This window comes from Typopeltis vanoorti, chromosome 16 (genome assembly GCF_054136105.1).
Source record: "Typopeltis vanoorti isolate ZY-2024b chromosome 16, IOZ_Tvanoo_1.0, whole genome shotgun sequence".
NCBI lineage: Eukaryota > Metazoa > Arthropoda > Arachnida > Uropygi > Thelyphonidae > Typopeltis > Typopeltis vanoorti.
Window position 1 is genome coordinate 27484602 of NC_143564.1, and position 17786 is coordinate 27502387.

The 17786-nt window shown below is 36.6% G+C and overlaps 1 protein-coding gene across 1 annotated transcript in view; it reads left to right on the forward strand.

Annotated features, from left to right (window-relative positions):
* The first annotated feature begins 10588 nt into the window (after positions 1-10588).
* Positions 10589-17786, forward strand: part of LOC150097905 (phosphatidylinositol transfer protein alpha isoform-like) — a 193685-nt gene continuing 186487 nt past the window's right edge. Inside the window, exon 1 of the mRNA XM_090406086.1 lies at positions 10589-10738. Within this exon, the coding sequence (XP_090262212.1) occupies positions 10722-10738 (17 nt within the window). The 5' untranslated portion in view covers positions 10589-10721. The remainder of the gene's footprint in view (positions 10739-17786) is intronic.

The following is a 17786-nucleotide window of genomic DNA, read 5'->3' on the forward strand; positions in this document are numbered from 1 at the left end:
CCATCATGGATATGCTACTTGAGAACGTCGTGTCGTAACAGCTGAATAATTTTTCTTCATTTGTTTCATGAGTTTTTTTTACCAAATATGTTTGGTTAATTTAAATTACCCATAATCACTATTCATTTACTACTCATGAGACAAATTGGCAGTGCAGAGACAGCTGGCCCAAGGTAATCACTAATTGAACTGCACACAGTGAAGATAAGGCTAACAAGTGCCACTATCTCGTGGTACCTAAACCTAACAATAATTATAATGTCTGAAAATAGTGATTTTTAGGGACGATTTTTTTTAGTTTATTGGACGAAAAACCTGAGTTTCCGGCAGATAAAACCTGGTTGCCCGTTCCAGAGATTGACCAACCGGTCGACGAAAGGCTTAGAAAAAAGTTTGTCCAGTCCACGACTTGACCTGAACTCGTCTATCTTCTGGAACCTTAGTGCAGAAGATGCAAACGTCAGTGCCACCGTGCATTTCGTTATCTGGAGCAGTCAAACCACGAGGGCTGTAGTAACATCCAACCATATATTTTATCCTGATAGTCTGCACTTCACTCCAGATAGCCGCATACTTATTAATACGAGGAACATAATTTTTGCTATCGTGATGTAGCTCAACTGTACACAAATTATAAGATATAGTTAGTAGTATCCCTCCTATTCTATATCCTTTTTAAATATATTATATACTTTACTCTCGATTGCAGTTACTACGTTTGACACTGATAGCCAGGTTTCAGCCGCTGATGTTAGGCCAAATATATTCACCAAGGCAACGATCTCTACCTCTTTTTTTACGACGCTCATGGAGTGGTTAGAGATATAAATTGTGAAATAGGGATGTTTTCATTTTCAGAGTACAACTACAGTTTGCTTGGCTCAATTGTGCAACTTTGTTTTTTCTGCTCACAAACACACTTAAAAATTACATTTTTAAGTGTTTGTGAGCGTAAATTTCCACGCATTCTCTATATTTATTCCAATGCTTAATGAAATTTATATAATTGTTTCTCATTTGTATATCATAGTTGACGTTACACAACACAATCTCGTCGATGTTCCCCTGAAGATCTATTCATAGTTTACATGACTATCGGAATTAGATCGCAATCCAATTAACCTAATTTCTTCACACTGTTGATGCCAAATCCATTCAGGTGCAGTCAAGTTCCTGTTATACAAATCTTTTCTGCCATGAAACCTAATTTATATAGCCCAAAATTAACATTCATTTATTATTATTATTCTACTGTCACCATTGAAAATGAAGACTCCTCTCGGGGAACTAATTTATTCTCACAATCGGTGACACCTTTCCTTCAATTCATAAACAGACAAAACGCTAACAGCTGACTCTATAAACCCAATCCATTAATTCACAACTCTCCAAGTGAAAAATCTCCTCCTCCCATTCTTACTAACACAAGTTTACTGAACTTTCAGAGATGATGCTTGTTCATTCCCATCTAAATAAGTGCTGCAACATTTTCTCCCAATTCAACTTACAAAAACGTAACATAAATGTTTCTCTTGTATCGCCTATCAACCAACTTCTAGTTTGCACACCCTTACCTATCTTCATTGGTTACATTTCCAAGACCACTCACCAACTAGGTTGTTCACCTCCGAACCCTCCCCACTACTTCTTTCCCTCAAGAAACCTTGGAGACCATACCTGAGCTTAGTAATCCAGATGCAGATATACCAAGGCCTTATAAAGAGGAAGAACAACCTCCTTATCTCTACTTGTTAGTGTGTTCTTCAATCGTCAATTAATGTTGTGAGCTAGTTTAGGAGCCTCAGCAATATATCCTCTAATTTAAACTCTATTTACCACCGTCCCTAAATCCGTAGTTTCATATTTTTCCTTTATTACAATTCCATCTATTTGGAATTGTACCAAAGGAAAAAAAATAAAATAAAAATAAACACCAGGCTTGCGAAGGAAAGAACAAACTGAAGGCCGTGGATAACATCTGGAAAAGTAAAGTGAAAAGCCTGCAAACAATACTAAGGCACTGGAAATATGCATCTTTAGTAGTGTACTGTATGGATCTGAAACTTGGGTAATAAATAAGAAATCAAGAAAAATTATTTTTTCTTGATTTCATTGAAATCAATGAAAGAACTTGTTACATGAAGATAAAGAATAGGATGAGTACAGCTTGTCACAAACGAAGAGCTCTATCGGAAGATACAACTGAAAGAGAATCTCCTGCTGAAGATTATAAAACGGAAGCTGCAAGTATTTGAATACTTCTGTAGAATGAGTGAAGACCATAAGATAAAGATATTCATGTTTGCTATTATCGATGGTGTAAACAGAAGCGATAGACCATACAGAGAATGGATAGGCGACATAAAGAACTGGTGGGTGTGGAATGAGCATACAAAAACTGCAACACTGTGCACTGGACAAAGAAAGGTGGAAGACGATAGTAAAGGAGACATCGGACAGCGAGTCAATGGTTCATGATGATGATGATCTATGTGGAATACAGATTGTAAAGTGCTTATCCCAAAATGCTTAACTTGAAATTTCTCCACATTAAACCGAGACCAGCTTTCTCTTGCCCAAACTTACAGCCTATTTAACCTCATCCTGCAAACTCTTTACATTGTCTTGATTCACTATCACTCTGCGGAATTTCCATCATCAGCAAATTTCTGGATTCTGGATTCTGCCTCTCCATGTGTCACTTTTTCATATCTGACCAGCAGCTGCCCACTTATCCACATGACTAGTGCCATATCTATCCCTATTTGTTCTAATTTGCATAGCAGTGTTATATGTGGAATTCAATTAATCACCTTTGCAAAATGGATCAGAATCATTGTGTAGTCATTTCCCTTATGTAACTCACCTGCCACTCTATTATAAAAAACTTATTAAGTTTTCACTTATTGAGTTTCCGAAATGAAGGAGAGAGTATTGTATGGTGACTCGTTATTAAGAGGAGTAATAGATGGCAGTGTAACTAAATCGTACTTGCCGGGTGCGAAATTTAAGGATGTAAGTGAGAGCATTAGAGTGCAAAAACAGAGGGTGAAAGAAATAACAATTGTGGCTGGTACGAATGAATTGAAAGGTGATAAATTTTTTATGAGAGAGGACGTGAAAGTATTGTTAAAGGTAGCGAAAGAAAAGAGTGACAGAGTTAGAATGGTGAGTCTGTTACCGCGGTATGACAGAGAGGAGTTTAGAAGGAGGGCCATAATCGCAAATGATATTATGCGCAGGTTATGCGGACGATGTGGTGTGGAATTTGTGGACGTGTGGAATGAGTTTGATGGGCGAAAGGACTTATACAAGATGGATGGACTGCATTTGAATGGACTTGGTGTGCGGAGACTGGAAAACGTGTTGCTGAATGAAGTGAAAATGGATGTGCAGAACCAGGGAAACTAGAACTACGAAGGAGGGGGAGAAGTGGATATCCAGACATCAGTGAGACAGTTGAGTGTAAAAATGTATATAATGTACCTGAGCCAGCAATAAGGACAAAAAATGGGAATGGGATATTTAGAATAACGCATCAAGATAGGGGTGGGACAAAGGGAACACTGCAATTCTTGTATACTAATGCCAGGAGTATTAGGAACAAGAAGGAAGAATTTTTGGCCTTGATTGGCTCTTCCTGGCCACAGGTTATTGGCATTAGTGAAACATGGCTGACGGAAGATGATATAGTTAGTGGGATAGAATGTGTAGGTTATAGTATGTTTAGGAGGGACAGAGAGAATAAAATTGGGGGAGGGGTGTTATTGATGATAGCTGATGAACTGCAGCCAAAGAGAATTGAAGTATTGCAGGATAGTGAAAGGAGCTCATTTGAGGCAATTTGGTGTGAGATTGATACTGGCAGAATAAAACATACAGTTGGGTGCTGCTATAGACCAGGTGATGGAATAGATGGTGGAGATGGTATGCATAAACAAATTGATGAAATGAGTGGAAGGAGGGTAATTATTATGGGGGATTTCAACTATGGTAACATTGATTGGAAGGAGGAGAGGACACATGTGAGGAAGGAAATGGATTTTATTCAATTATTAAGGGATAACTATCTGAAACAGCATGTAATTGAAAATACTAGGGCTGTGAGAGTGCTTGACCTGGTAATAGTATCTGAGAATTTGACTGGAATGAATATGACCATGTTGCCACCTATTGGTGAGAGTGATCATAAGGTCTTGCCTGGGATGTGGCTAAAGGTGTGAAATTTGTGATTAAGACAGGGCATATGTGGAATTACCGTGCTGGCAAGTATGACAAGCTTAGGAGATTGCTTGGATCAGTGCCATGGCATGTACAACTGCAAGGGCTGGACGTCGATAGAGCATGGGAAGTGATCAAAGAGCATTTGTAAGAGGTTATGGCTGATTGTATACCTAAGGTCCGAATAGTGAAACAAGGAGGGGTTAAATGGATGAATAACACCATTAAGCTTGAGCTGCAAAAAAAGAAACAACTATGGAGGGAATTTAAAGAAAGGGGTGACCTGCAGGCACACGAACGGTATAAAGTACAGGCTAGAAGGGTAACGAGTGTGGTAAAAACAGCAAAAGCCGATTATGAAAGGAAACTAGCTATGCAAGCAAAAGAGAATCCCAAACAGTTCTTTCAATATGCTGCAAGCAAGAGAAAAACTGTACATGGCAAAATGATTTTAAGGAATGACGATGGTAAAGAGTTCACTGAACCAGTCGATATAGTGGAGTTACTGAGCGCGCACTTTGCAAGAGTGTATCATCCAGGTGGTGACGTTGAAAAAATGAAGGAACCATTAGTTTATATGGGAATTGTGATGAATGAAGTGGAGGTGAATAGTCTATTACAGAACCTTAATGTGAATACATCTGTGGGATTGGATGGTATACCGGCACGGGTCTTGCATGAAGCGGCTAATGAATTATCAGTGCCCTTGACCATGTTGTTTAATCTGAGTCTCAGGTATGGCTTAGTCCCGAAGGTGTGGAAAGAGGGGAAAATAGTTCCACTGCATAAAGTAGGATCCAAGACTATGGTTGCAAATTACCGACCGATCAGCATATCAGGAGTCGTTGTCAAGGTCTTGGAGAAAGTGGTCAAGGGAAAAATACAGGAATGGATTGATGAAAATGAGATACTGTACAGAGGACAGCATGGCTTTGTGAAGGGTAGATCATGCCTCAGTAACTTGCTCAAGTTTTATAACAGGGTGACCGCTGAACTGGATAAGGGAAATGGGTTTACAGTGATACTGCTGGACCTGGAAAAGGCGTTTGACAGGATACCACATGGAATTCTAATCCGTAAACTACAACATATGGGAATGGATATAGGGTTGGTGAGATGGATAGCTGGGTGGTTGATGGAGAGATATCAAAGAGTAGTTTATTCAGGAGTAGAGTCCAAAAAACGACCTGTGACTAGTGGTGTGCCACAGGGTTCTGTTCTTGGACCACTGCTGTTTAATCTGTTCATTAACGATATAGGGAATGGTCTAAGTGGGACAGTTCATTTGTTCGCTGATGATGCAAAGTTGGGTAGGGCGATAGTGAATGCAGAAGATGTCAAAGTCTTGCAAGATGACTTAGATAGATTGGAGTTCTGGACTAAGGAGAATGGATGTCAATTTAATGTGACAAAATGTAAGGTTATGATTTCGGAGTGAAAAGATTAGCAGCAGTATACCACATTGGTGGAACTGTACTACAAGAGATTGATGAGGCCAGGGACTTGGGAGTGTTGGTGGATAGGGAGATGACTTAGATAGATTGGAGTTCTGGACTAAGGAGAATGGATGTCAATTTAATGTGACAAAATGTAAGGTTATGATTTCGGAGTGAAAAGATTAGCAGCAGTATACCACATTGGTGGAACTGTACTACAAGAGATTGATGAGGCCAGGGACTTGGGAGTGTTGGTGGATAGGGAGATGAAGTTTAGGGGGCACATTGCGAAAGTAGCTAAATCAGCTCATCAACTCACTTGGTTGTTTAAAAATACCTTGACGAGCAGAGAAAAACAAGTTATTGTACCTCTGTACCGAGCCCTGATAAGACCTCATCTCGACTACTGTGCCCAGATTTGGTCACCTCGGTTCCTTCTTGATGGGGAGGAGGTTGAGAGGATCCAGAGGCGAGTGACTAAGCTGATAGCAGGTCTATGGAATGCACCATATGAGAACAGGTTGAAGATTTGTGGGTTGCAGAAACTAGTTGATAGGCGAAAAAGGGGAGATATGATTGAGACATTCAAATTGCTAAAAGGATTCTATAGGATTAATTCAGATGATATTTTTGAGATCAGGACTGGTGGTGGGAGAACTAGGGGAGACCCATGGAAGCTGGGCAAGAGCGTGGTTAGCAGGGGTGTTAGAGCTGGGTTCTTTACTTTTAGAGTGGTAAATGAGTGGAATAAGCTGCCAGAGTCTGTTGTGGGTGCTATGACAGTGAGCGAGTTCAAGCCAAGGTATGATAGATACTGTGAGAATGTTGAACAGCTGTGTGAACATGATGTTTAGGGCCTCCCTCGATGAGTCTAAGGACTCCTGGAGTAGCCCGTGGTAATAATAATAATAATAATAATAATAATAATAATGGAGTGACACCCTAAGAACTGAGGCCTTTACAAAGTAGTCCAATATTCTCATTGTTTGCTCCATGGATTTTTCACCTTCTAGTGTGTGTTATGCCATCGGCATACGCTAGCAATTTTGTTTCGCTTTCTGCATGTATATTTGTTCCTTGAATTTGTTTATTTGTGTTTATTACTCTAATTAGTGTCAATACAAAGAGGGCCATGGAGAGTAGGTCACCTTGTCGTACGGAATATTTGATTGGATAGGTACAAAGAGTTTTTATTTATGATTACACAGTTTTCTGCGTTTCATTAAATATTTAACCAGTACTTGAAGTTTGCTGCAAATCCTATTACTTTATTACTTCAAAGATGTATTTATGGCTTACTGTGTCAAAAGCTCTTTCGATGTCTAGACTTAGTAATATGCATGGTCATTTAATAGTATTCGTATATACATCTCAGATGTGTTATGGTATATTTTTTCCTTTTACTATGCATGTTTGATTAGGCGATATAAGTTTCTGTAGAAATCTCTGTATAATGTTTGTGAGAATATTTTATAATCTCTACATAAAATAATCTATAAAATACAGATTATTTTATAATCTGTATTTAACAGTGTTATTCCTCTCAATTTTTTTATATCCATCAGTTTTTCCGGATCGGAAACGTTTGTCAAGGTAATGTATCCAATGTTGAAGTTTTCTGGTTTGCCTGTGTTTGTAACATTTGTTTAATCATTCTCATAAACAAACTTTTCAAAATATCTTTTGTAGAATTCACCAGTTGGACGACCTCATGTTTTTCTGCTTCTGCTATTATATGTTCTATTTCAGTATTAGATTTACTTTCCTCTGTTAGCTTTTCATCGAATTTCCATAATGGAAAATTCCGATTCATAATTTGTTTCTGGTTTTTCTTTAATGCTTTTTACAATTATTCCTTGATGGAGATTAAACTAAGTTCAGTTTTTAACCACGCAATTCGTCTTCCAATAAGTCCGTTCTATAAAACATTTTTTTCGAAGTTCTTCATGCATGTTTGCCAACCGAAATATGGATTGTGGCAAAAGGAATATCGTTGGATGGTCTTGCAGCTTGACAATTCTATAAACAGCTAGGAACACTTTACCACATGATGATTTATTGTAAAAAAATGAAGAAACCTGGAATCTTGTGAAATAATGGATGCTACAAAATCAAATAATAAATGAAAATCTAATATTTTGGCTAAACGAGAAAAAGTTAAGTAGAGCAAACAAACATAATTATTATAACTATGTATACTATTTAGACAAATAATTGTGACCATATATGTGAAAGAACAGGCGATGATTCTATAGATACATCCAAGATGTCATAAGGCACTCTATGCTTTTGAAAAAGATGAACGCAGGTGAATTATTATTACTTGACACCTACAGGGAATCCAAAGACTAATCTAGAGAAGACATTTTCTTCTACAACTCTCTGTCTCCACCTCACAGTTCACCAACTACAACGAACCGCAACTACACCAACGCTATGTACGGTCAACCACCACCCCTAGTATCCTCACAGACATTCAGAAACATCCATTGCCATGGCGGGATTAGAATCCTCAGCCTTTTGACTGGAGAGCAGATACGTTTACCTCTCGGCCAACCAGGCCTACAAGAATGGTAGTCCTTAGGAATTCACTTCGCATCACCTTTCAGATAGCCGAACAGAAAGAACTTTTATATATATATATATATATATTTTTTTTTTTTTTTGCGTGTGTGTGTGTGTGTGTGTGTGTGTGTGTGTGTGTGTGTGTGTGTGTGTGTGTGTGTGTGTGTGTGTGTGTGTGTGTGTGTGTGTGTGTGTGTGAGAGAGAGAGAGAGAGAGAGAAAGAGCATCAGTTAACAAAACAATTTCTGAAATGCCAAGTGAACCTTAAGAAATCAAAGTGGGTAATCATAACAGTGTGTTAAAAAAAAGCTAACAATTAAATGATTAATAACAATAATACAGAGTTATTAAGAGTTAAAACCTGAATTTTATTAATAATGTAAACATTTTACTTTTAATGAATAAGAGAAGTAAATTCACACAATGAAACTACTTATAACAAATTGTAATACTCTTAAGGAGGTTTAAAATTATATGTAAATATACCATGTATCTATTTATGATGTATTTATTTTACTATGTATTTATTTGTTATTGGTTTAATAAAATATGGAAGTGGTGTTTCACTTCTCAACACTAACTGCCCGAAGAAAGTCTTTTTCGCTGACTCACGAGTTAGTCGATCTCTGGCACGTGAAAGCGGTTTTTTCTTTCCCGGAAACTCGGATTTTTCGTCCCGTAAAACTCAAGAAAGCCGACAGTAGAACCCACACTAATTCAGACATTAAAAATAGTGTGCTGGGGGGGGGGGGAACCATGAGATGGCGACACTTGTTGAGTCGTCTCTTCATTGCAGGCCACTTAAATTAGTGATAGCTTTGGGCCAGCTATCTCTGGTTGGCTACCAGTGAACACTGAACACTCAGTTTCCAAAAGTTAGTTCGGGCTAAAAAGGCCTCGCCTAACTCTCTCTATAACGAAATAAAAGGCGTTAGCTGAATTCTAAATGACTTATTAATTGTTAATATAATTATTGATTGTTACCTTAACTGATTCAAAGTTTTCTTTCTTTCTTTCTTCTTCTTCTTCTTTTTGTTCTCATCATTTTTCTTGTTCTGTTTGGTTCTTTAGTTGTTTGTCTACTTATAATTATTTCGTGATTTGTCTAATTATTTGTTTTAATTGGGATATTTCTAGCTTTAAGTATATTAACTATTATATTATTTTACAGGAGAATAACTGGCTTGCCCGTGTCTGAGATCGACTAACTCGAGAACCGGTCCAAGAAACGCTAGATAATGTTCCTTTAGTCGGCTACTCGATTTTAACTGAGAATCGCTTTCTTCTGGCGGCCTAGTGCTATGGATGTAATCGTCATTTCTGCAGATCTACAGACCTTTGATGGTACAGGGGTTAAAAGACGTTTACAGATTTTTAAAAAAATATCCGGCCTGGTTGGCCAAATGGATAGTGTATCTGCCCTGTAGCCGAAAGGCTGCGGGTTCAAATCCCGCCGTGGGCATGGATGTTTGGGATTGTCTGTGGAAATACCATTGGTGGTCGGCGGTAGATGGCGTTGGTGTAGTTAAGGTCAGCTGGTGATTGAATGATGGAGAAGTAGTTGTAGAGCAGGTTTCCTCCCTCGATGAGTCCTTGGACTCCCTGGGGGTGTCAAATAATAATAATAATATATTATGTTACATTCAGTCTAAACTTGTGTATTTTCCGATACTGGAATGTGGAGAGAGTGTAAGTGCACAGGAGTCTTGGTGCGAGTGCTTGAATGCAATGCTTCAAATCTTACTGTTTTTTTTTTCTCTCTCTCTCACCCCTAATGGGACAGGGTCTAATCGCTTTTATTGATATTCACTATCTCCACCTAAATGACTGAGATTTGATTGAGACATATCTGTGCTTTCTTATTAGAATAATTTCATATTAAATAAAAGGTCGATCCAACTCATTCAGGTTTCTTAATATTCTAAACATTAATCTAAAGACGTATAATTCTCATTTTCCTGATGGAAAATCTGCCGCATCCACACTAGTAGACTTAAGTTTACCAAAAGAACATCACAAAATTTCTCAGTGAGTTTCACATTTTTTTTGTGTTTCGAAACTTTATGTACTGTTTGTTGTGCAGAAAATTTATTTTGCAGTTATTTAAAAACATAATTTTCTCCGTCTCATTTGATGATGTAATAATTCATGTTATAATAATAATCTCTCCCTCACTCAAAAACATAATTAATATTTAATTTTGCTTTAGACTATATGAATATAGTTAACAATGTTAAATTGCGTTGGCGACTGCGAGAGTGAGAAATGATTAAATGATTGGTGTTGTACGAAACATTAATATATATATATATATATATATTTTTTATTTATTATCCTTTTCGGGGGGAAAACTCACTTGTTTCGTAATTCACCCCTACTATTACTTTTTAATGTTAGTTTAGTGGACTTTCCACTTATAATCCGGGGCATTCTGTACTCTGACGTCACTTTTCTCCTCCCCATGTGAAGTAGGGAGTACCGGCAAGTTTTCAATACAGAATGATTATAAAAGAGTAGTAAGTAATGTTTGTTTTATTCTGAACGATCAAAATCAATAGAATAATATCGTGCGTGTTAAATGAGTGTGATTGTTTTTTTTAAATATAACCGATTTTTGTTCACCTTTATGTTTATGTATTGTACATAGGGTTAAAAACACTGGAAGTGCAGTTGTCACCCTTGAACTTTCACGAGGAGTGTGTATTTAAAATGTTATAAATGATATGTGACAGTCGTTATGGTAATAGTCAGTTTTATTTGCATTGTTTTCAAAATGAATATGTATCCATATTACACAGACCAGGTCGTTAACTATTCTAGACAATATGCTTATCAACGTGATTGTTTGCGTACCTTGTCTCATTAATTTCTGGACTGAACTTTACAGTTTTACTTCCCTCAAATACCTGAAATGTTACATGGCATAATAGCCATTTTAGGAAAACAGAATTGAAAAGAATGGTCTGTATAATAAGATCCTCCGAAGATAGTAATTTGGGTATTATATAAAACAGTACAAATGAGGCGGGATGGAGATGTGGAATAGTGGAAAATCTTTTCTGAAAGCCCTGAACTTTTATATTTTATGCATTAATTTCAGCTTTCTATAGTAAATGTAAAATTATGATGTGAACTTCTTAATTTTATGATCACACCAAATCAATGACTGCCTGCTGCTTTTCTTGAAAATATGAATATGTTAGCATTTACTTTCTTGTAGTTCAGCTGATTTTGTGTTAACTCAGGAATTTTCTCCATTCACAGAGTCAGCCGAGTATTTATCCCTGTCCTGTATTTACTTACTGAGTTGCTTCTTTGCAGGCAGCTTGTTTTCATCTGCAGATCAAGAAAGGAGTGAAGTAGTCTTCTGCATACAAATTTTATAATATTTTTAGTAGTCTTCTTGGTTGTTGTTCAACAATAGTGAAAGATTCCTTGGACTATTGACCTTTGTCATATTTGAACCATATGTGACAAATATTTGTGTTCGTAGTGTTGTGTTATTGAAATGTAATGTGTAACAGTAGAATCATTTCCACTGGATGGATTTATCATGGAGATATAGTGCTGTTGAAGTGGAAGTAGTTTGATAAGAGCCAGTAAATTTTGCAGGTGACCAGAGTACTTCAGTTATATTTCTGACTTTTGGAAAGTTAAAAATATATTTGACACACCAGTACCAAATTGTTTGTTGATGTGTTGAGAATTTGTTTATCAATGTTTTAAACTTTAATATAACCAAAACATTCTACAGTCTTAGCACACTTCTTGGAACAACCTAAGTTCAGATAATGTTTCCATACATAATAAGAATTGCTTCAGTGAAACAATATTGAATTAGCTGAACATAACATTCACATTGCTTCTTTTTATTGTATAAGTGGACTGGCAAGCCTAACATTAATTAAACAACACCTGTTCTTGAGGACAAGTAACATAGAGGTTGCTTCATTATACATTAAGGTTGCATAATTCAAATTTTCAGTTTCATTGAAATGTTAAAATGGAAAATGTTAGGAATATCCCACTGTTTAGGTGGGTGAATTTAATCACCTGATGTGAGACTACGCTTTTCTCTTATTGGAGAATTGCTTGAAAAGTTCCATATTTGGTCTCCATAGATCAAGATTTCTAGTTATCTAACCTGTAACCTGCATGCAGTACTGATATCAGTGTATTATAGACTTCTAGACACCACATCCCAACATAGTGCTGATTTCTTTTCATGTATGTGACATAATGTTACTAGTGGCTGTGTATGTTCCATTGGAAAATAAATCAGCACTAGTAGTCTCTACAGTCACCTTTTTCATTTTTAAAACCTTGTATTGCTCAAGTAATTCATGCTTCAATTCTTTAATGCCTTAAATACTGATCTTGTCATTCTTAAGTGTAGTAAGGATAATCTGGCCAGTTTTGATGCCACCGAAATGCAACTTGGAAGAAAGACCATGTTTCACTCTCCCTGTCCCACAATATCCTGATACCAACTAGGATCACTTTTCTTTTTTTTGGGGGGGGGTTGAATTTCACATCTAACCTTTCATGGCAGGATCATGAGGTCCATAACTGCTTCTGCCTCTAGAAAGCTTTTTTTTTTAAATATATATATATATATATATAAAACAGTATTTATCTCCTGCTTAACTCTCCTGACACTATAAAGTCAAATTTGTGTGGCTTTAGAGTTGTTCCTACATTTGAAGTGGTGCACCTAGGATCTTCTTCAGAATGCTTGACTGTATTCAGGAGAGAAATCTGCTTAATTGGTGAACCATTTCTCACTGACACTCTAGTTGCTTTTCCATAGATGCTTTGTTGCCAAATTATCTTTTTTTTCTAGGTATTTCCACATGCACTGCTCCACTGAACTGGCTACTACCATTATAATTCTCTATTTTCCTCTAATCAGATATAATCATGAGCAGCTGCTGGTTCACATGCATATATATCGTTCACAGTTCCAGATTCATTGAGCCAGTTTCTCATTCTCCTTCACTTACACTTCTGTTCTTTTGAACAGTCTTCTCCACATTATTTTCATTAATGATTACAATCCTCAGGTGTTCAAAAAACTCATCAACAAATTCCTTTCTTTTAACCACTTGCCTTTAGATGACACTGTTATGCCATAGGCCTTGGGATTTATCGTGTGGGACTTGCACATACCCTCATATATGGTTTGAAATATTCAAAAAAATTTTTCAAAACCATACTGTCCAAAACCTAAGAACTATTTCTGAAGATTACAACCACAAATTTAGACATCAGCTTGTAGCAATTTGTATAACTGATGATTTTAAGTAGAAAATGGGTACATTCACATTTATATTTTTGAATTGTGCACATAGGGTAGCACTCAACAGGATAAAAGGCTGTGCTAAGCAAATTGTGTTTGAAAAAAGCTCTTTTTGTGAAGGAATAAAGTAGCAAAGTTGGATGTCTTGTAATATCTCAAAGATATCGTCTAGTTGATTTAGAAAGCTTGAAGAGGGCTGCAGAATCACTGATATTACCAGAGAGGTTCAGAATCTCGCATAGTAATGTATCCTCTGGGCAGCATTTTAAGCCAATGGAATGTGTTCCAAACATTTGTTGAGAGGTCCTCACTTTACCACTGAGCATGAAGACAAATTTTTGGTTACAACAACAAAATGTAATTGACGCACCATGGCATGTCAGCTTGCAAGTCTGCTCCATTCAAGCATAGGTACACAGATATCTCGACAAACTGTGGCAAGATATCTGCAACAAGTAGTCCTATATGCTCAAAGGCCTGCAGCTTGCATCCCTTTATCCACAGCTCATCATAGAGCATGTTTATAGTGGTGTTTTATCCATAAAAATTGGACAAGACACCAATGTGTTAATATACTTTACAGATGAGATTCGTTGTACTCTTTTCTCCGATTCTAGATGACACTTGATTTGGCTTGAAAGTGCTACTGCTTACTATTGCAAGACTGTTCTTGAAAGAATAGATGTAGTGGTGCCGGGATCATGTTTGGGGAGACGTTATTCTTAATGGATACACCCAGCTACAAGTGCTGGAAAAAGGAACTATAGCTAGTGAACAATATTGCAACAAAGTTTAACATCATTTTTAATTGTTCCTTGGGTGCTGTAGATGAAGAATTCATTTTTATGGATGATAGTGCCACACCATATCACACACACTAGTGGAGATATTTCTGGAGACCCAAGATATTAATCGAATCAAGTGGCCAGCATGCTCCTCAGAACTCGGTCCCATAGAACATGTTTGGGATGCAATAGAAAATGCATTGCTGCTTGACATTTCTCTCCAGAAAACAAACAAGGCCTTATCCTTGCTCTGAAGGAGGAATGGACCAGTTTGCCTCAACAACTCCTGAATCACTGGGTACTAAGTGTGGTACAACATTGTGAGACCTGCATTGCAGTTCAAAGTGGACATATTCCACATTGAAATATCTCTCCACATAGTTTTCTGTAAGCATTGTGTGTTAATTCCTTAATTAAGTCTTTAGAAAATTTAACTTTTGCCCAAAACATTTTGCTATTTAATTTTGTGCGAAATTTATAACATATCTTTTTGTGTACTTTAATTTATTATTATTATGCTGGCAATAAATTTATGTTCACATTTGGCCTATAGTCATGAAATTTTTTTTATATACATGTAAAAATGTAGTTCATCCTTAGCTTTTGAACACCAGTGTAGATATATTTGGCAGAAAACGCACACATGCACATAGTTAACAGGTAAATCAGGTAGATACTGGATTTTGTAGCATGTTAATGGGCATTAGATGTAGTGTGGATGGTGGCTTACGTGTTGTATTAGAAAGGGTTAGATGGTATTGTGTGGATGGTGAATATGTGCTAATAGATGGTAGGTTGGGTGAATCTTCAGACTTTCTGGAAGTGTCATGCAATAATAGTTAAATTCATCTAATTCTTCCCAAAGACTTAATGCATGTTTACACGCCATCCCTTTCTAATCAATAGTTGTTAAGATATTGATGGTTCAGCAACAAAACGTGAAATTTGAGTTAGTGATTTCTGTGTAACAAGTGTGTAGTGAAATTTATTAACCCTAATACATCAAATGACAATTATAAAATACATGAAGTGGTTCTGTAATCTGTATAAACTATTGCTGTTGAAGAAGACCCATGTCTTTTATTGGTTGGTAGGCTTTTAGCAAAGTACTGATTTCTTGTCCATCTTTATAGACCTACCTTACAACCTCAACTCACACCATCTCCTTTGAGACTGTGAGGCATAGAGTACACATGCAGTTGCATGGCAAGATATAAGTTATAACTTAGATGCATGTTGAACTACACATGGAACTTGTTCTCCCAAGATTTAAAAAAAGAAAAAAGAAATAACATTCTAAATGTTTACATTACTGTGCTGTCTTACTTTTTCAATTATCTGCATTTAAAATCTTGGATTATTGGTGAATTAGGAGAATTTGTGTAACACTGTTAATAAATATTTTGGTATCTTTACTTGTGAGTTAGTGCAGTTAAGGGGAGGGGGATGACATGCCATTTGGTGTTGTGAATGTTAAATTCTTTGAGGAAGATGAATTTGCTTGTTAGGAAAGTTGGACTTTTAAGTTCCTAATGACTAGTTATATTAGGAGAGCAATTGAAATTATTTATTCAAGTTAGGATTTTGGCTCAATACTAACATGATATCAGGATAGTAAATATTTATATAAATGCTACCTTTTGTTAATTATCCATTTCGAAGAAAGTCGGGGAATAATTTAGAAAGGTGGATGAATAACAATGGAAGAAGCTGTCTTCCTGACCTATCTACTTTCCTTAAGAAAAGCAGATTCCTTTTTATAGATTGGAAACATTGGAAATGGATATTGGTGTTGCTGAGGTTAGCATTCTCAGGTCTGTTAAATTTTTGAAATGGATTTTGAGTTTTTTAGATGGCGGTTTACATTTTTTTTTTTTTTTTTTTTTTTTTTCAATTTATAGTTAAGTTAAAATTTGAAAAGACGGTTTTCTGTTTGTGTGTGGTGATAAACATTTTTCTAAGGAATACACATAGAACCTATAACTCAATCGGTAATGATGTTGCCCTTTGAAAAGATCTGAGTTTGGATCCCATCTTTTCTGTGAAGAACTACTCACAGTGAAGGAATAGTTCTTCACAAGTTCTTTATAAGGAATTTTGAGCTGAAGTTAGGTTAGGAGGCAGCAGGTTTTTTCTTTCTGGAAACTTCAGTTTTTCTTTCAGCAAGACAGAAGAATATCATCTAAGAGTTAAATGCAATTGACAAACATCCTATGCAGATAGAATTAACAGAGGGGTCAGTTTTGGGACCATTGTTGTTCAATTTGCATGCTAATGATATTGGGATGGATTTAACTAGTGATATGCATCTGTTTGCAGATAATGCAAAATTGGGAAATGCAATGCAGAGTCAAGCAGATCTTATACACTTACAAGAGGACTTGATAGATTTCATGAATGGGAAGGTAAGTGGAACTGTCAGTTCAGTGTTGCAAAGTGTAAGGTTTGAGATTTGGTAAGCAACAATGGGACGCAAAGTGTACACTTGGTGAGGAAACTTTAAAGGAAGTAAAGGAGATGAGAGATCTAGGAGTTGATGGTGGACAAGGACCTGAAATTCAGGTACCTCATTGCAGAAGTTGTGAAGACATATTGCATAATGGCAGTGATATGGAGGACCCTGCCATGCAGAAATAGAGGCCATGATGCCATTGTATAAGGCCTTAAAGTCAGGCCTCATATAGATTATTGTGCACATATTTGGTTGCTGGGTTTTCACGGTGACGAGGATATGTTGGAAAGTGTCCAGAGAAGGTTCATGAAGGTCATCAGTGGGCTTTGGAATGTGGAGAATGTAAGTTGTTGCAAAGCTTCGTGAATGGGGGGAAGGGAATGATTGAGTTGAGACATATAAACTAGTCAGGGGTTATCAGGTTGACATGGAAGAGATTTTTTATAGAATGGGAGAGGGGGGGTAGAACAAGAGTTTCATTGGAAACCATATAAGGAGGGTGTGAGCAGAGGAGTTAGGAGCAGATTCTTTGCATGGAGAGTGGTTGGCGAGTGGAATGCATTGCCTGAGTGTGTTGTGAATATAGACACATTGAATCAGTTTAAAGCATGGTTGAATGAGCATTGTGTGCGATAGTGTGTGTATTTCCCACGATGAGTCTGGCAGTAGAGATTAGATGTTGATAATAATAATTTATTAATTAGATTTTTATATAGCTAAATTTCTTGACTATGACAACCATTGAATCTAACATCAGGAAAAATTAGATGAGATAGAGTATTTCATCCTTTTACAAATTGTGACCAAGGCATTGCCTCTCCTGTATAGCAGTGTTTCCCAAACTTCAAGTACCTGTGTACCCCTGTTAAAATTTTATTAACACTGATGTATCCCTCCCCTCTTAGTATACGGCAATTTAGAAGTTATTTCATTCAAAACATAATTATAAAGGAATTTTTTAATATTTGTATTGTAATTATATACAAATGTGAAATATTTTTTATTTATTAAATACATTTTAAATTATA